Source organism: Schistocerca gregaria, chromosome X (genome assembly GCF_023897955.1).
Source record: "Schistocerca gregaria isolate iqSchGreg1 chromosome X, iqSchGreg1.2, whole genome shotgun sequence".
NCBI lineage: Eukaryota > Metazoa > Arthropoda > Insecta > Orthoptera > Acrididae > Schistocerca > Schistocerca gregaria.
In genome coordinates this window covers 291,968,504-291,985,261 of record NC_064931.1, presented here as the reverse complement: position 1 = coordinate 291,985,261, position 16,758 = coordinate 291,968,504, and the positions used below count along the sequence as shown (strand labels likewise).

The 16,758-nt window shown below is 37.8% G+C and overlaps 1 protein-coding gene across 1 annotated transcript in view; it reads left to right on the top strand.

The window, feature by feature from the left end:
• Nucleotides 1–16,758, top strand: part of LOC126298032 (target of rapamycin complex 2 subunit MAPKAP1) — a 108,434-nt gene that overhangs the window by 11,359 nt on the left and 80,317 nt on the right. The window contains exon 2 of the mRNA XM_049989353.1: nucleotides 16,343–16,486. Coding sequence (XP_049845310.1) covers nucleotides 16,343–16,486 — 144 coding nt within the window. The remainder of the gene's footprint in view (nucleotides 1–16,342; nucleotides 16,487–16,758) is intronic.

Sequence of the window (16,758 nt, the reverse complement as noted above, 5' to 3'; positions counted from 1 at the left end):
TACAATTTTTTCAGTTCAGGAGGAAAGTACATTTGGCTACCTGAAATAAATACTTATTAATTGCATTCACTGTGATTCCACCACAAGTCAACAATCATATAGCCAACTGCCTACAGAGAACATTGTTTTCAGTCAATGAGCCGTACATTTGAAAGTGACAAGGAGTGACATATTAGTATGTATGTGACAAAGACCATGCTGATGTTAACTTGGGGGTTTAGTAAAATTAAGCACGTTATCCAAACAGCAGCTCCCTGTGTGGTGTATCTGCCAGAACAATGCTACTTTGGTGTCAGTACAGCCTATGGGTAAAGCAGAGGGTAGATTTTTGGCCAATCATGGAGGTAACTCGCACTTGGCATCCCTTTATTTAAATTTGCAGGGCTACATAACAAGATTGTTGAATAATTACTGTGAACTTTTTGACTGGGTGAATTATTATGTATGTCTGTGAGTGTGGTGCAGCATGAACAATACACTGGACGGTAGAAGGAGAACATATGTGGCATATGGGTAAAGGAAATGAAGCAAGAACCATCACAACATTTAATTTAAATAATGTGGAAGAAAGTAGACAACATAGTGGAGTATGCATAGTGTGTGTGTGTGTGTGTGTGTGTGTGTGTGTGTGTGTGTGTGTGTGTGTGTGTGTGTAAGAGGTCTGGGGCTAGATGCATGGATAAGGTGCCTACCAGATGCAGAATCATTGCATCAAAATAGCAGCAATGGGAGGGATCAAAGTAGGAACTGGTGCAGAGAAGTAACATTTGACTAAGTAAACCAGTCATTGTTAGATTAATATCTAATACAACAAATTTGTACTTCTTTAAAATTGAAAGGTTTTGCCAACAGTATGTTTAACTCGAAAAGAATTAAAGAAATTGAAGAAAATAATTGAGAAAAATCTGGAATTTCTAATGAGCCATGGAGAAGTGAGAGAGTAGGTATGTGCTGTAAATGTTGTGATCTTGGAGTAAAATGAGGAAGACAGTGCAGAGGGTAGTGTAGCTTCTGATGATACTGGAACAAATGTGCAGTGAAAATATATTGGCAATAGAGACCATGGAAAATAACAGTAAGAAATTATTGTTGATTGCAGTGTGTGGAGAATTTAGAGAAAATTTTATTAAAATTCACAGAGGTGGGAAGTTGTAAAGGGAAAGGAGATAGTTTTACTAAAATTTATAGAGAGGAAGAGTACCAGATATTGACAAAGGGTAGCAGGAAATGAGCAGAAAGACCAAAGACATTCTCAGTCTGCATGAGAAGTAGTAACATGATCACAGCAAGGAAGTGACTAATGTAATGTCTCTTGTACCAGAAGAGACGGAATGTTTGGATTTAAAAAGAAACAGAAAACCTAATGGGGTAGTTAACGATAAGTTCTGAAAACTAGATAAGCAAACTATAAATATTGAAAAGTCACAAGATGATTTAACTGTAAAACCTAATGGGGTGAAAATTCTGTCATCAAACAGTGAATGAGGTGCCTAAAATGAAAGGTGCTATAAACCTGAGTTTAACAAATAAATATATCAGAACAATAAATGATTATGTTTAAGAAATTAATTGGTTAGTTATTTACATGTTCCATCATTCATAATTTCTAATTCATGCCATGATATGGAATAAGTCAGTTTTGCCATTCTAGTACTCATTCTCAGCAGAAAATGTGGTAACCATTTACATAACACATTATTTTTTTATCCTCCAAATTTCAGGGTTTTTTTAAAGGAAGGAAAGAAGTAAATTGGAGAAAGCTGGTGGTGATGGTGAAGGCCTTTGTTTAAAGTTGAGCAAATTACATAATTTGTTGACAAAAGGAATGTGTTTGCTAATTTGTTGCTTTGTGTATAGGGCTACTGAAGTATCGCTGTATAGTGACAGCAGTTTACAAACTGATCACAATGTAGTAGATTGTTGTGAGGTAAAATACGATCCATGACAGAACAAGGCGATGGTAGTAAAATAGATATATGGGAAAATGCTGAGAAAGCTCTCCAGGTAAAGGTGAAATTTTAGGTGCACGTATGTAGAGTAAGATGCCCCGAGACTTCATTTTTTAGAGTGCATGTGCGCACACGCAACAAAGGTCTTAACGGCTGAAAGCTATAATTGTGAGACTCGATTTTGTTGTGGCTATCTGTGATTCAGCATCTCTGCTATATGATGAGTAGCAACTTTCCTTCTCATAAGAGGATGGGTATTGTTGTTGATGGCATAGTAAGGGATTTGTGGAGCAAAGTAATTTGACAAGAGGTATTTTGATGCAGCGAGTAGAACATGTAGAGGAAAATAAAGGTATTTTGAGTATTGTTTATTTCAAAGTATGCATTGGTGGTAAAATTTGTAGATGTCTCTTTGTTGTTTGTGATGGTTTGTTTAGCATTGTAAACCCACAGTTTCAGGTAAAATATATGTTTTGTAATGTTATTTGGAACTTTATATTTCACAAAGACTTATTGATTGGCATGTGACCAGATCTGTGATTAGTAGCTGTAAAAGGTTAAGAAAAATCTACAGTATTTAAAATGAGATAAAATTAAATTGTTCAAATGAAATTGCATAGAAAATTTGAAAAAAAAGATGCATTATAAAAAAACTACCAAATCTGGTAAATGTTGTTTGATCACAGAGTGCTGCAAATATGTTTAATTTGCAAAGTAACTTAGAAGATTTTACATGGCGTTGAGTGGTGAAGTGAGTGCTGTTTAAGTAGTCTGTGTAAGATTCTAATTTATTTTATTTGTTTATCAAGTTCCTCCTCCAGGGGACTTCAGCTAGAAGTACGTGGGTGGCATCTGCAAGGACCTGAGCTGAGCCTGACTTTGCTTCCACTTACTTGTGTCAGGCTCCTTCTTTATCCCTCTCTGTCGGCCTCCCTTGGCCAACTCTTGCTTTTTCGACTCCAACGGTATTAGGTTTGAGGCCTGAGGGTGTCTTTCCAATTCCCTTATTTCTACTTCTAACCCAACTCCTGAGGGGAGCCCACTCCTTAATAAAAGCCAGCAATACTGGAAGCTGTGAGGGTAACACCGGAGATTGGATGAGAGGCCAGCACCCTCTCTTCGTAAAAAATTAAACATGCTTCCAAGACCACAAGTAAGTCTCGGAACATTACTGACAACAATAGACGATGTCAGTGGCAAAGAAACAGTATTCGATTTGGAACATGGAATGTAAGGAGTCTCTACAAGACAGGAGCTGCAATCAGTGTTGTCAAAGAAATTCAGAGGTACGACCTAGACCTAGTTGCACTGCAAGAAATCTGGTGGGAGGATGCTGGCAACATTGATGTTAAAAACTGTACTATTCTGTATGTGAATGAGGTCATCTGTTAGGCACTGGTTTTTGCATCAGTAAGACTTTGGCCACTAATGTTTCACAGTTCGTTTCAGTCAGCCCAAGAATACCTGTTCTAACACTAGACGTAAAGCATATTAAGGCGACTTTTGTGAACTTTCACGCTCCCACAGAGGAGGGCGAAAGTGAAGTGAAAGAAGAGTTCTATGCACATCTAGAAGCAGTGATAGACGCTATTACCAAATGGTCACCTGAGGATCCTCCTTGGTGATATGAATGCCAAGGTCGGGAAAGAACAAATATCAAGACACAACGGGAAGGCACAGCCTACACAACCTAAGCAATGACAATGGGGTTAGGGTCATCAGCTTCACTACATCATTAGGGTTGTTCATATCCAGCACAAACTTCCAGCAGAAAAATGTACATAGAGGCCCTGGGTGTCACCAGATGGGAGAACTGTAAATCAAATAGACCATGTTGCCATTGATCTCAGAGCCAAGAGAGGGGTGTTAGACCTTAAGACAGTGCGGGGTGCCGAGGGTGGGAATGATCATTTCCTGTTCAGAGGCCTTTTAAAGATACAGTGTAAAGAAAGAACGGGGCCTAAGTTAAAAAGAGTGGAAAGGTACCATGTGGAGAAACTATGAAGCAACAAAGATCGGATACCACGTGCAACTTAGCAACCACTTTGAAGCACTTAGTGAAATGGATGCGAATCAGGACCTTGAACTAATATGGAGAAACATCCAGAGCTCAGTTAGGGATACAGCAAAGGAAACACTCATGGGAAACATAGTGGGAAAGAAGATCTGGTTTGGAAAGGAATGTGCAGATGCCCTGGAAAGGAGGAAGGAATCACAATTTGAGGAGGTCCGAAAGACTACACAAGCAACTTTGAGAAGAGCAAAGAGGAAATACATAAGGGATATCATCATTGAAGCAGAAACAGACTTCAGAGGACCAAAGACTAAGGAAATGTTTCTGAAGGTGAAGCACCTCTGCAAATGTCACCAGGCCAAGCAGAAATTTGTCAAAGATTCCCATGATAAGATCCTGACGAACGATAGTGACATAGCTGAGACATGGAAAGAGCACTTTCGGCAGCTGCTAATTGTGATGAAACCGAACTGCAGTTTGATTTCCAGTACCCAATTACAACCGATGCAGATTATCCCCCATCTACTCTGGATGAGGTAAAAACCAGAATCGGACACCTTAAGCAGAATAAGAGCCCAGGTGAACATGGAATACAGGCTGAAATGATCCTGTCAAGAGGATAAAAACTTGCAGAAAGAATACACCAACTTATACAGGCAATATGGACCAAAGAACAACTAACAGCAGAATGGTAAACAGCTCCGATTTGTCCAATACATAAGAAGGGCGACAAACTGAAATGTGACAGCTATTGAGGAATCGCCCTCCTTAATGTCTGCTATAAGATCCTGTCCAATTGCCTCATACATAGAATTCAGCCAGTGGCAGAATCGGTGATTGAGGAGTACCAGGGAGGTTTCCGGCCAGGATGGTCAACAGTAGATTACATATTCAGCCTCTGGCAGCTCACTGAGAAACTGGGTGAATATGGTAAAGATTTGCATATTTTATTCGTTGATTTTAAGAAGGCCTATAATTGCATACATCGCAAGAGCCTGCTCAGCTGTTTAAGGCAGTTTGGCATGGTAGAGAAGCTCATCAGTCTGATAAAGATCTGTCTGAGCGAAACACGTGCAAAGGTGAAGATGGGAAATCGCGTAACTGAGGAATTTGAAATTGTGACAGGACTCAGGCAAGGAGATGGTTTGTCTCCTATCCTGTTCAACTTTTCCCTTGAGAAGATTGTACATGAGACCTTTCAAGAGAATGAAGGGATTGAAATTGAAGGAAAGAGGCTGGCATACTTAGCCTATACAGACATTTGTTTTATCTCTAGGTCAGAAGAGGAGTTGGAGCAAATGAACAAAGCACTAAGAAGGCTACCAGCAGATTTGGGCTAAACATAAATGAAGCCAAGATAGATTACCTCATTATGATGGTGGTCATTGTCAGACTGCTGTTCATCTACAATCACTGGAGGTTGGGGACCAGTCCTACAAGAGAATGCATGAATTCAAATACCTAGGGGCACTTTTCACTGAGAACTCGTCATGTGAAGCAGAGATCAGTGCCAGAATTGAAGCAGGAAACCAATCTTACCACAGCCTAGCACAACTGCTTCGGTCCAGATCTCTCTCCAGACAGTTTAAGATTCGGCTGTACAGAATCCTGATCCATCCTGTTGTTCTATATGGTTGTGAGACATGGAGTATCCGTAAACAAGGAAGGTGCTCGTTTTTGAGAGAAAAGTGCTTCAGAAGCTCTTCGGTTCAGTTCTGGATGCAGATACAGGGAATGGAGGATCAGATACAACCAAGAGCTTGAACTATACCAGCAGCCCAACATAGCAGGAACTGTCAAAGCGAAACAAATACAGTGGCCAAACGAATGCAGTGGCCAGCCGTGTGGCCTGGATGGAGGATTACAAATGACCTCGGAAGCTCCTGGATTTCACACCTACAGGAAAGAGACCCCCAGGGAGACGCAAGAAGCATTGGAGGGATGGCCTCCATGAAGATTTAAACCGAGTATCAATAGATATGGATAGATGGCAGATAGCTGCAATGGACAGAATACAGTACAGGAGGAAACTTGTAGAAGCTTGCGGTCCACTGGGTCTGATCATGTAGTAGTAGTAGTAGTAGTAGTAGTAGTAGTAGTAGTAGTAGTAGTATTTATCAAGTTCCATGGAACTATACAACTCAAACCTACTTAATTATGGAATGATTCAGTGTATGGTTTACTGAAGGCTGATTAGAAAATTTATAACAAAAAGTATTAAATAATGAGTTAAACTCAAAAATAGAACATATATGAATAAATAATACATTACAGAGAAAAGCTGTAAACTACTGCAGGGAAATCCTGCACATAATTGAAGGAATGTGCCACAAGGAAACCTGTCAACTTGGATTGGAGTACTTTAGGTTGATCACTCAGTGATCCTCCCCCCCCCCCCCCCCACCCCCTCTCCCCCACCAGTTCTGTTAGAAGCAGCTTAAGGAAATGTTATCCAAGTGCGTATTGTATTTTCCATCCAGTGTTAATTGAATGTGTATTGCTCTTTATTCTGAACAACTCAATATTGTCTACAACAAATCCCATCATGGAATATATAATTACAGGGATGGCGGATTTAGAATTCCGAGACACTTGAACAATGGCCTACATGAAGTTCATGAACTGACACCGCAAATCAGTCTGTTGATTAATGTGCATTTAGCAGTGTGCTAAAATAATGTGTACATTATAAAGTACATTAAATACTATAGATACCAAAATATAAAGCTATTGTATGGTGCTTATTGTTGAGTAGCTCATTGTGGCAATGTGGCAGGGTCAGTTGGCCAGGGTATTTGAAAATTGTTTTCCCAAGAAAATAGTTAAACATAATTCCAAGAAAACATACAAAAACCCTTGGCTAACTAAAGGAATAAGAATATCTTGCAACTGTAAAAGAGAACTGTATCTAACAGCAAGAGGGCGTACTGACCCCAAAATTGTTCAATATTATAAAAACTATGGTGCGGTACTAAGAAAAGTTATTAAAAAGTCCAGAAGCATGTGTATCATGTCTGAGATCAGTAACTCTGATAATAAAATTAAAGCAATTTGGAATATTATTGAAAGGGAAACAAGGCAAGCAAGAGCACAGCAAGACTTTAGTGCCATAAAACTGAATGACAAGTGTACTAACAAACAATCAGAAATTGAAAATATTTTCAATAATGTTGTGGAGAAAATGGGATCTAGTTCTTCACTAGAAGTGGCAAGGCTACTAATAGAAGAGGCATACCTGTGCAGTTTGAAACAACTGTAATTCCACCAACCTCTCCCTCTGAAATCAGTAAAATAATAAAGTCACTGAAAAGTAAAAGCTCTTACGGTATTGATGGCATTTCCAGCAAGGTACTTAAAGCTTGTTCCCCACAGATAAGTAGGATTCTCAGCCACGTTTGTAATAGCTCTTTGGAGCAGGGTGTTTTCCCCGATAGACTGAAATATGCCATTGTAAAACCATTGCATAAAAAGGAGGATACATCAGATGTTAACAACTACCGCCCAATCTCTCTTCTGACAGCTCTGTCAAAAAATTTTGAGAAAGTAATGTATTCAAGAGTAGCCTCCCATATTTGTAAAAATAAAGTACTAACAAAATGTCCGTTTGGTTTTCAGAAAGGCCTTTCAACAGAAAATGCTATTTACGCTTTCAGTGATCAAATATTAAATGCTCTGAATAACCGGACATCACTCATTGGTATTTTTTGTGATCTCTCAAAGGCCTTTGGTTGTGTAAATCATGGAATTCTTTTAGATAAGCTAAATCATTATGGTTTGAGTGGGGCAGTGCACAAATGGTTTAATTCATACTTAACTGGAAGAATGCAGAAAGTTGAAATAAGTGGTTCGTGTAATGTTAAAACAACAGCTGATTCCTCAAACTGGGGTGCTATCAAGCACGGGGTCCCACAGGGTTCGGTCTTAGGTCCTTTACTGTTCTTGATATACATTAATGACTTACCATTCCACATTGATGAAGATGCAAAGTTAGTTCTTTTTGCTGATGATACAAGTATAGTAATAACATCCAAAAACCAAGAACTAAGTGATGTAATTGTAAATGATGTTTTTCACAAAATTATTAAGTGGTTCTCAGCAAATGGACTCTCTTTAAATTTTGATAAAACACAGTATATACAGTTCCGTACAGGAAATGGCACAACTCCAGTAATAAATATAGACTTTGAACAGAACTCTGTAGCTAAGGTAGAATTTTCAAAATTTTTAGGTGTGTCCATTGATGAGAGGTTAAACTGGAAGCAACACATTGATGGCCTGCTGAAACGTCTGAGTTCAGCTACGTATGCTATTAGGGTTATTGCAAATTTTGGTGATAAGAATCTCAGTAAATTAGCTTACTATGCCTACTTTCATTCACTGCTTTCGTATGGCATCATATTCTGGGGTAATTCATCGTTGAGTAGAAAAGTATTCATTGTACAAAACGTGTAATCAGAATAATTGCTGGAGCCCACCCACGGTCATCCTGCAGACACCTATTTAAGGATCTAGGGATCCTCACAGTAACCTCACAGTATATATATTCCCTTATGAAATTTGTTGATAATAATCCAACCCAATTCAAAAGTAATAGCAGTGTGCATACCTATAACACCAGGAGAAAGGATGATCTTCACTATGCAGGGTTAAATCTGACTTTGGCACAGAAAGGGGTAAATTATGCTGCCACAAAAGTCTTTGGGCACCTACCAAACAGCATCAAAAGCCTGACAGATAGCCAACTAACATTTAAAAATAAATTAAAAGAATTTCTAGATGACAACTCCTTCTACTCATTGGCTGAATTTTTAGATATAAATTAAAGGAAAACAACAACAACTTACACATTAGTGTCATGCAATATTTTGTGTAATGTAATATCTTGTACAGACATCTTTTATTAACCTGACACGTTCCACATCATTATGAAGTGTCGTATTCATGACCTATGGAACAAGTATTAATCTAATCTAATCCAGATGTAGCTAGAAATGAGTGATGCCAGTGGTTAATGACCTGTGGCTATGATGTGTAAACAAAACTGCGTGAGCTTAGTAAGAGACTACTAGGAATATGAGAATTGTTTATATAGAGAAAAAACTGTTAACTTATATGATTTTACAAATGTACTTCAAATTCAGGTTGTAGAACAAATGTTTCAGTCTAATATATAATGCAATTTGTTTTGTGTCAAACCTACATATGATGATGAACATTGACTTCATACAGAGAGGAATTTCCCTGTCTTAAACAGCCACCAAACCAAACGTAATCAACTGAGAGGTGGCTCCCTACCCTGAAAAAGGGTGTTTTCTGAACCCTATAACCACTGGTATTTTATCACTCATGACAGTGCCTCCCCCCTTAACTTTCCTGCTATTTTCCTGGCCAGTTTATCCTTCCCTTTCCTGTTGAGGTGAAGGCCATGCCTGGTATAATCCCACCTGTTGAGAGAATCAACAGGAACCACACCAGTGTGTGACCCTGCTCCGTACATAAGCAGCTGTTCCAACTCCAAAATAACACTCTTGACAGAAGAATTCAAATGAGGTCAGTCATGGTGCCCAAGAACAGATACAAACTCAACACATTATGCTTTGATGCTGATGCAATCTTTGCCTAGTCACACTCTATACTGAACCCAGGATCTCTGTCAGTACTATTACCTAGTCCACCCACTGTAACCAATGTGTTTTCCTTAGTGAAATCTTTGCAGAGTGATCCTAAATCCTCTGTCACCTCCTCCAGACCAGCACTAAGTTTTAAAAAAAATTGGTGACGTGGTATTCTGATCCTAGTTCATCCTGCAAAAGTTAGCAAACACCTCTTCCATGGGAACTACCTAACAACAACACTTTTTCTTTTTACTGATTTCCCTACACTCTTACTTCTCAATTTGCTGCTGAAAGTTTGTCGTGGGAGACCTTGATCTATATATTCAGCTGTTTACTTAAAAGGATTTCCTTCTTTACACCTCAGTTTGTTTTTTTGTAGTATGCATGTTCTCTGAAGTGTAATTTTTTAGTGTAGATGACTGTGATACGTGATTGGAGTGTAGTCTCATGTTGGTGTTGTCAAGGACAGTGATAGCAAGAGGGTGAAATCTCTCATTAGCTAATAGCCTATTCATTTTATTGGTCCCATATATCATGGTCATATAATATTTGTATATATGATGGGGGGATAAGTCAATATAATTAAGTGGTGGATGATTTATGAAACAATTAGTGAACACTGCAGTTTTCACAGTAATGAGATACTGTTTTATAAAGAATATTTATGCACTATATTAATCTGTGCTAAGATTTGATTTACCAGAATTTAAGCAGTTAATGCAGTAATTGTTGTCTAAATGGTTAAATTAACAGAATTTGTTAACAGTTAACTCATAGGTGTAAGCAGAGTTCATTATTAATAAACTGTTATTGTATATAGTATAAAAGGTTTTTGCATATAATATCTCTGCATTATACGCTAGTATTTATTCCTATGTAAAAGCTACACTGTCTTGAAATAATCCACTTACACTTCGCTACCTGAAGCATTGATGACGAAGCTGTGCTTCAAAATGCATGTTGGGAAGGAAAATGCTATTAATAAAACAGTAAATGAATTTCATTATAAACATATCTGTGTGCTCTGTTAAGACATAACTTCCATGTGATTCATCATTTGGTGCCACATGAATTGCCTTATGTCCAGTGGGATGTCTTCCAATACCTGTGGTAGCCTATCTTGAAGGGATTTCAGATACTTGTTACTGTTTGGAGTCCCATCAATAAAATAGGGGCCAGTGATCCAATTCCTGTAAAACCCACATCACACACCAAGCTAATTGTTTGTCTAGGTCATACTGTCAGCATGGATTTTCAACTGACCAGTAGTGCATAGTGCCAAAATTGTTTTGCTTATGGCTTGTAAGTCATGCTTCATTCATAAACAAAATCTTGTGTAGAAATGCTGCATTGCTTTTCAGTTTTAAAGAACTGTAATAATTTTCAAAGTGCCATGGAACTGCTGATGGAGTAAAGAATGGGGAGGAAGAAATACACTGGAATATAGTGTTTGCTGAAAACTCCTTTGGCTGATCTCACTGTCACATTCAAGCTACCTCGGGAGATGGATTGTGTGTTACCACTGCCAAAATGTTAGTTGCATTTCTTTCATCAGTTGCTGTTCTTTTTCGTTGGTGTATTTTATTCTTCATACTTCTGATTTCATGGGGAAAAATTTACAATATTTGCAAAGACAAATGGAATTTGGTCTTGGCACAGTCATGATATCCTTAAGCATACAACTGCACTGTTGCTCTAACACTTCACATTTTCCATAAACAAAAGCCATATCCACTTTTTGGAATGTCTATACCATTGTGAAGGTCTGAATAGCTTCACGAGCTAGTTTCTTGATTGCTACAACAGCGGAGCACAGGCGGATACTCTTAATGCTCACAGGTACACACAAAAGTTGTATCAGAGTTACATATATGATTACATTTGGTATAGTATGGTGGATATTTGTTGGTCCTCTTTTTTTCCTGATAAGGATCATGCTATTATAATGTTACTATTTGATGGAGTTCTAGACTGATGATGCCCTGTTCAAGTCCTATTTAAAGTGCCACAGAAAAAGTATATAGTTTCTTCAAACAAAAAACAAAAGTAGGTATCATCATTCAGCAACAACAAATTTTAAAAATAATTGAGAGAAAACAGCACCTTGATGCATTTACTCTGTACAAATATATTTGGGATGGCTGCTTACCCTGTACATATAGCAAACTGTTTATATGGGTTGTGTAGCACAAGGATGCTTCTTTGTGTGTTGGAAAATCACAGGACACTTGTTACCATGCCTTCTGTAAGCTGATCAAATTATTGATTGTCTAGCCTGACCTACTTTACTAGAGTGACTGTCCTTAGATTGGATGGAATGTGTGGATGAGCTTTCGTTGTGTATTGCCACACATTTCTGTGTATGGGAATTTTAACTACAACCTCGCAGTGCAATTATTTAATGGGAAAGTTGTTGACAATAAGCCAGTCCAGTTTGAGTGTAATAGAAATATCTGCAAATACAATAATGGAAGCTTAAATGGTCTGCATTTCCTAGTAGTGAATGTAACATTGCCACATCCTGTTATACAAAGAAAAGGCAAGCTGTTGGACCTTGGAGAAGGGGAAATAATGCTGTTACAAATTAAATTCAGTACTCTGACGTCATGCTTATATTAACTAAAAAGGCACCAGAAACTATAATTGTTTCTAATATGCTTTTACAGTGTGAACAAGATGCCCCTCATAAAGCTCAAAATGTAGTCTTAGTTCTCTGTCAAAATAAACATTCTATGTAATTTTTTTACACACACACACACACACACACACACACACACACACACACACACACACACACACACACACAGAACAACCACCACCACCACCACCACCACCACCACTACTGTTCTCTCTCTCTCTCTCTCTCTCTCTCTCTCTCTCTCTCTTGCCTACTCCCTCCAACGGCCCATGGTAAACTGCACTTGTCCAGCATAACTATATGTTTAGCAGCCTCAAGCATTATTCTGTTTTCTGATCATAGCTGGGCATAATACAGTCACAGACAATTTCAAACATTTTGCATAACTTTTTCCACTGGTGATCTATGGTTCTCCTCTGTGCTTAGTTAGGAGCATAGCTTCCCACTTAGTTACTCAGAGTTTGCTTTACTGATGGACATCTGTCATTATTAATTATCTGTGTCTCTTGTATGTTGCGAGCACCATATAATTGTTGCTTCTGTCACCAGATTGATCTGGTGGTGATTGTAGACCATTAACAAAATCTCTCAAATTCCGTTAAGTGGTGTGTGCAGTGTAACTGGTCTTGTCACAACAGTAGAAGTGTTTCCAAATGCAGGTTAAAATTTTCACCTTAACAGCTCCTTATTTACAATACAGGGATTCTTACGTATAAATCAGTAAGTAGTTACAAACTGGTAAATCACCGGCATGTGCCCATATAAGTACTTTTTAAACATCATGACTTTAGTCTTTTGTTCAACTGACATATTGCACTTAATGTTGATCAGAGATATCGATCTGTAGAATATGGAATTAACTACCCTAAACTGTCCCAAGCATTTTCGATGGGGCCCATGTATGAAGACACCCCAGACTATTATACTCCATAACTTTCAGGTTTGTAGAGGGAGATATGTGTTCGAACATATGCACATACCCACTTAAAAATTAGTTTCATAGCTAATACTTTGCCCGTAACAGAGAAACATTAAGTTCAGTGTGTTTGTTTCCAGTTCATAGTGCCTCCAACTCAATGCGGTTCATTGTGTTTGATGGAAACAAACACAGTAGTATGAAATGAGGGAGGGAGGGAGCTCAGAGAGATGTATGCAAGTTAACCAACCATAGATCTGCGACCATTATTCATAATTCGGTAAAATATGTTCCTCAAATAAAAATCATATACCAGGATTATTTTTTTTTTTTTTAGTTGTTGTCCATTATCGATAAATATTTTCCTTTAAAACTATATTCGCTTCAGTGTAGCTCGTTTACTAGTTTCTGCACCACCTACATTTAGCCTTATGCTGAATGTGTATGCATGTGAATGAACAAGCAAGCACCTATAATAGCCTTTTATATAGCTGTCAAAACAGATCAGCTAACATATTTACGTATGTCTTGGGAAGATGTTTGTTTGGCCTGTTTAGAATAAAAATGTTCACACTGTTGCTTTCGGAGAGCAAAAATCCCCCCTTTAGGAATCTAAATTGTTTCTGCAAGCAGTGGTTTTCTGGTGTTGTGTTAGCTCTGTTCTGTGAGATGCAGAAGGCAGTATATAAGAGAACACAGATGTATGCTGTGTTGTTGACTTGTGTTCTGTTGCCTATTGAATAAAATAACAACTTATGGAATATCATACCAGCCTTGTGATTTGACTGTAGATTTTGTAACAAGCAGAATTCATTTTGTAAAACATTGTTTTTATCTTAGTGGAAATTACAAGTATAATTGATATATAATTTTAAAAATACTTATTTGTGGGCACAACTGCAAAAATTTTTCACATAATATGAGCAGTTTCAGCTGACATCAGTCATCTTCAGATCGTGATTTGCAGCAGTGGTATACTTGCATGCACAGTTATAACACTTGCTTCTCATCATGACCTGCAGATCAAAGTCATCTCAAACCAATTATTTTTGTGAAATATTCATTGACAGTGACAATAAACAAAAATTTCTAAAGTGGAATTCTATAAGTCATTAATAATAAGTATAAAATGGGTATATCACATGAGAGTTACTATACTACACATGGAGGCCATTTGTGGATGATGCTGTTGTATAAGGCAAAGTAGAAACCCTAAAAAATTGTAGCAAAATTCAGGAAGATCTGCAGATGTTTGACATACAGTTTGAGGATTGACAGAAGACTTTCAACATGGACAAATTCAGCATAATATACAAAAACAGTGGAAAGTGCTATTATTCTTTGGTTACCTAATTGATAATTAACCACTGAAAACTGTCATAACCATCAAATATCTGGAGTGAAAGGTCACAAGGAACTAATTATAAGAAAAGCAGTCATCAGACTGAGGTTCATTGGAATAGTCTTATAAAAATTTAATTCATCCACGAAAAGAATATTTCTCAACAGTTTAAGAAGTGTCCAAAGTATGGTTAACAGAGGCAGTCCAAACAAGTTGTGCGTTTCACAAGTTTGTTTAGTAAGTGTGTGTGTGTGTGTGTCGTGAAGAGTGATGAGAGTATCTCTAGTGGCAGACACTAAAAGAAAAGCATTGTGCTCCACTGAGAGGTTTATTTTTAATAGTTCTTATTATGCGTTCCCAAAAGAGTAGTCAGGATACTACTATTCCCCACTTGTGACTCTTGAAATGACCATGGTAGTAAGAGTAAATCAGTTTTCAAGTATTTGGGAGGAATTGTTATGTAAGATAATTCCAACAGAGATAAAGGCAAGACCAGCTACAGGTAACAGGTGCTATTACAGCTTCCATAACATGTTGCAGTCCTCCAACATTTCAAGACAGTTGAAGTCAACAGATTACAAAAGTGGGGGCAATGTATGAAAAAGGTTCTTGGAAAATTAGGATCAATGCAGGACTGTATGTACTCAATAAAAGTCCACCAATCACTGTGGATGTAAAGGCATGAAGGTTGCAGTAGCTGGGGCATGTGCAGAGAGTGGAAGGACAGAAAGTGCTGAAGAAGGTGGTAACTGCAAACCCAGAGGGTAGCTTCCCAGTGGGGTGACGAAGATGCAATGGCTTATTATGTAGAGACAGATCTGAGAAAGTTAGGAGTATGGAAGTGGGGAAGGCAGGCCAAGTCGAGAGGATTGGAGGAGGTAGGTGGTCGACAAGGCCCAGACCCTTCATGGTCTGTAGTGACAGAAAATAAGAAAAAGAAGATGAAGAAGACCAAGGAGAAGTAGTAAAATCAGTGAAGTTTGAATTTATTTAGAGGCTTATTGGTAATTGTGCTTTGTGTAAACAATACACATTGGAAACAAGGAAAAATAAAACAGTACAATGAAGGAGTTGATACATTATAGGGGGGCTTGCAGAGTATAGGTGTAGACATATTAATGTTCCACACATCAGTTTATACTGTGGTGAAATTACAAAGAGAGATACAGGATGACCCAAAACTACAGAACCATTTATTATTGACATAGACAACTTAAATTAACGTACACCTACAGTAACTTCATCATCAGTCAAAAAAGTTTTGATACTGGATTAATTAAAAGAACAAAAAAAGAGGAGAGTTAATATGATTGTTTAATGCTTCAAGTGTTGTACATAGTCTCCTCCCACTTGAGTACAATGCACAGAATGTTAATGCAACAATGTGAAATTGACAGAAAAACCCTTCTTTTATATATATATATATATATAACTTGTTTTATGTATGTTAAGGAGGAATATTGTAATTTGTAATGCATTCAGTGTAAGCCAGAATAACCATCTATGAACATCACTGTGAGTTTCGAAATCCGACTCTAGCACAAAGATAAAAAATACCTAGATTATTTCTTATGTATTTGCATGTTCGTAAAATAGAGAACATCTGAAGACATGACTCAGAATTTCTCTGCACTTCGGCAAATCGTGACAAGTCTTTCACTTACTGCCAAAAACTTCCCTCTGCTCAAGAAGTTCTGTACTGTATTTATGAACTATATAGTAAAGCAGATGTCTTTCTTTCTTCTGCAGTTACACTTGTATTGGACTGTATTTACCTTTATCCCAGTATTAGATAGAAGTGTAGGTTTTGAAAGGAATTATGCGAGGGTTGCAGTTGTTACAGCTAATTCTTTCTGCTTGTTTTCAAGGGATAAGTGAAATGGCAATGCTTGGTGAAGATATTCCAAAAACCATGGCTGAACTGTCAAGGCTTGAGTGTTATCCAGGACTGGACATGAGTGACGAGGAAGATGATATGGATTCATTTGGACAGTCTTTCGACATCAAATCAGGTATGATGAGAACTTATTGATGTGGTTGAAACAGCCGTATCAGCTGTCATGGTAAAAATTTGCATGAACTACTGTAATAAATCGAACTGTATTGTGTGAGTAACTACATCTAAACTAAGTTAGGACTGTCCACATACAGTACAAAAATTCTCTCGCACATTGTTTTTAGACATTTAAGAAAATTTTGTGTCCAACAACATGTTTGCTTCTGAAATTGAGTTCACAGTCTATTAAGTGGAATACACCACATAGTTACTAGGTTTTATCCCCAA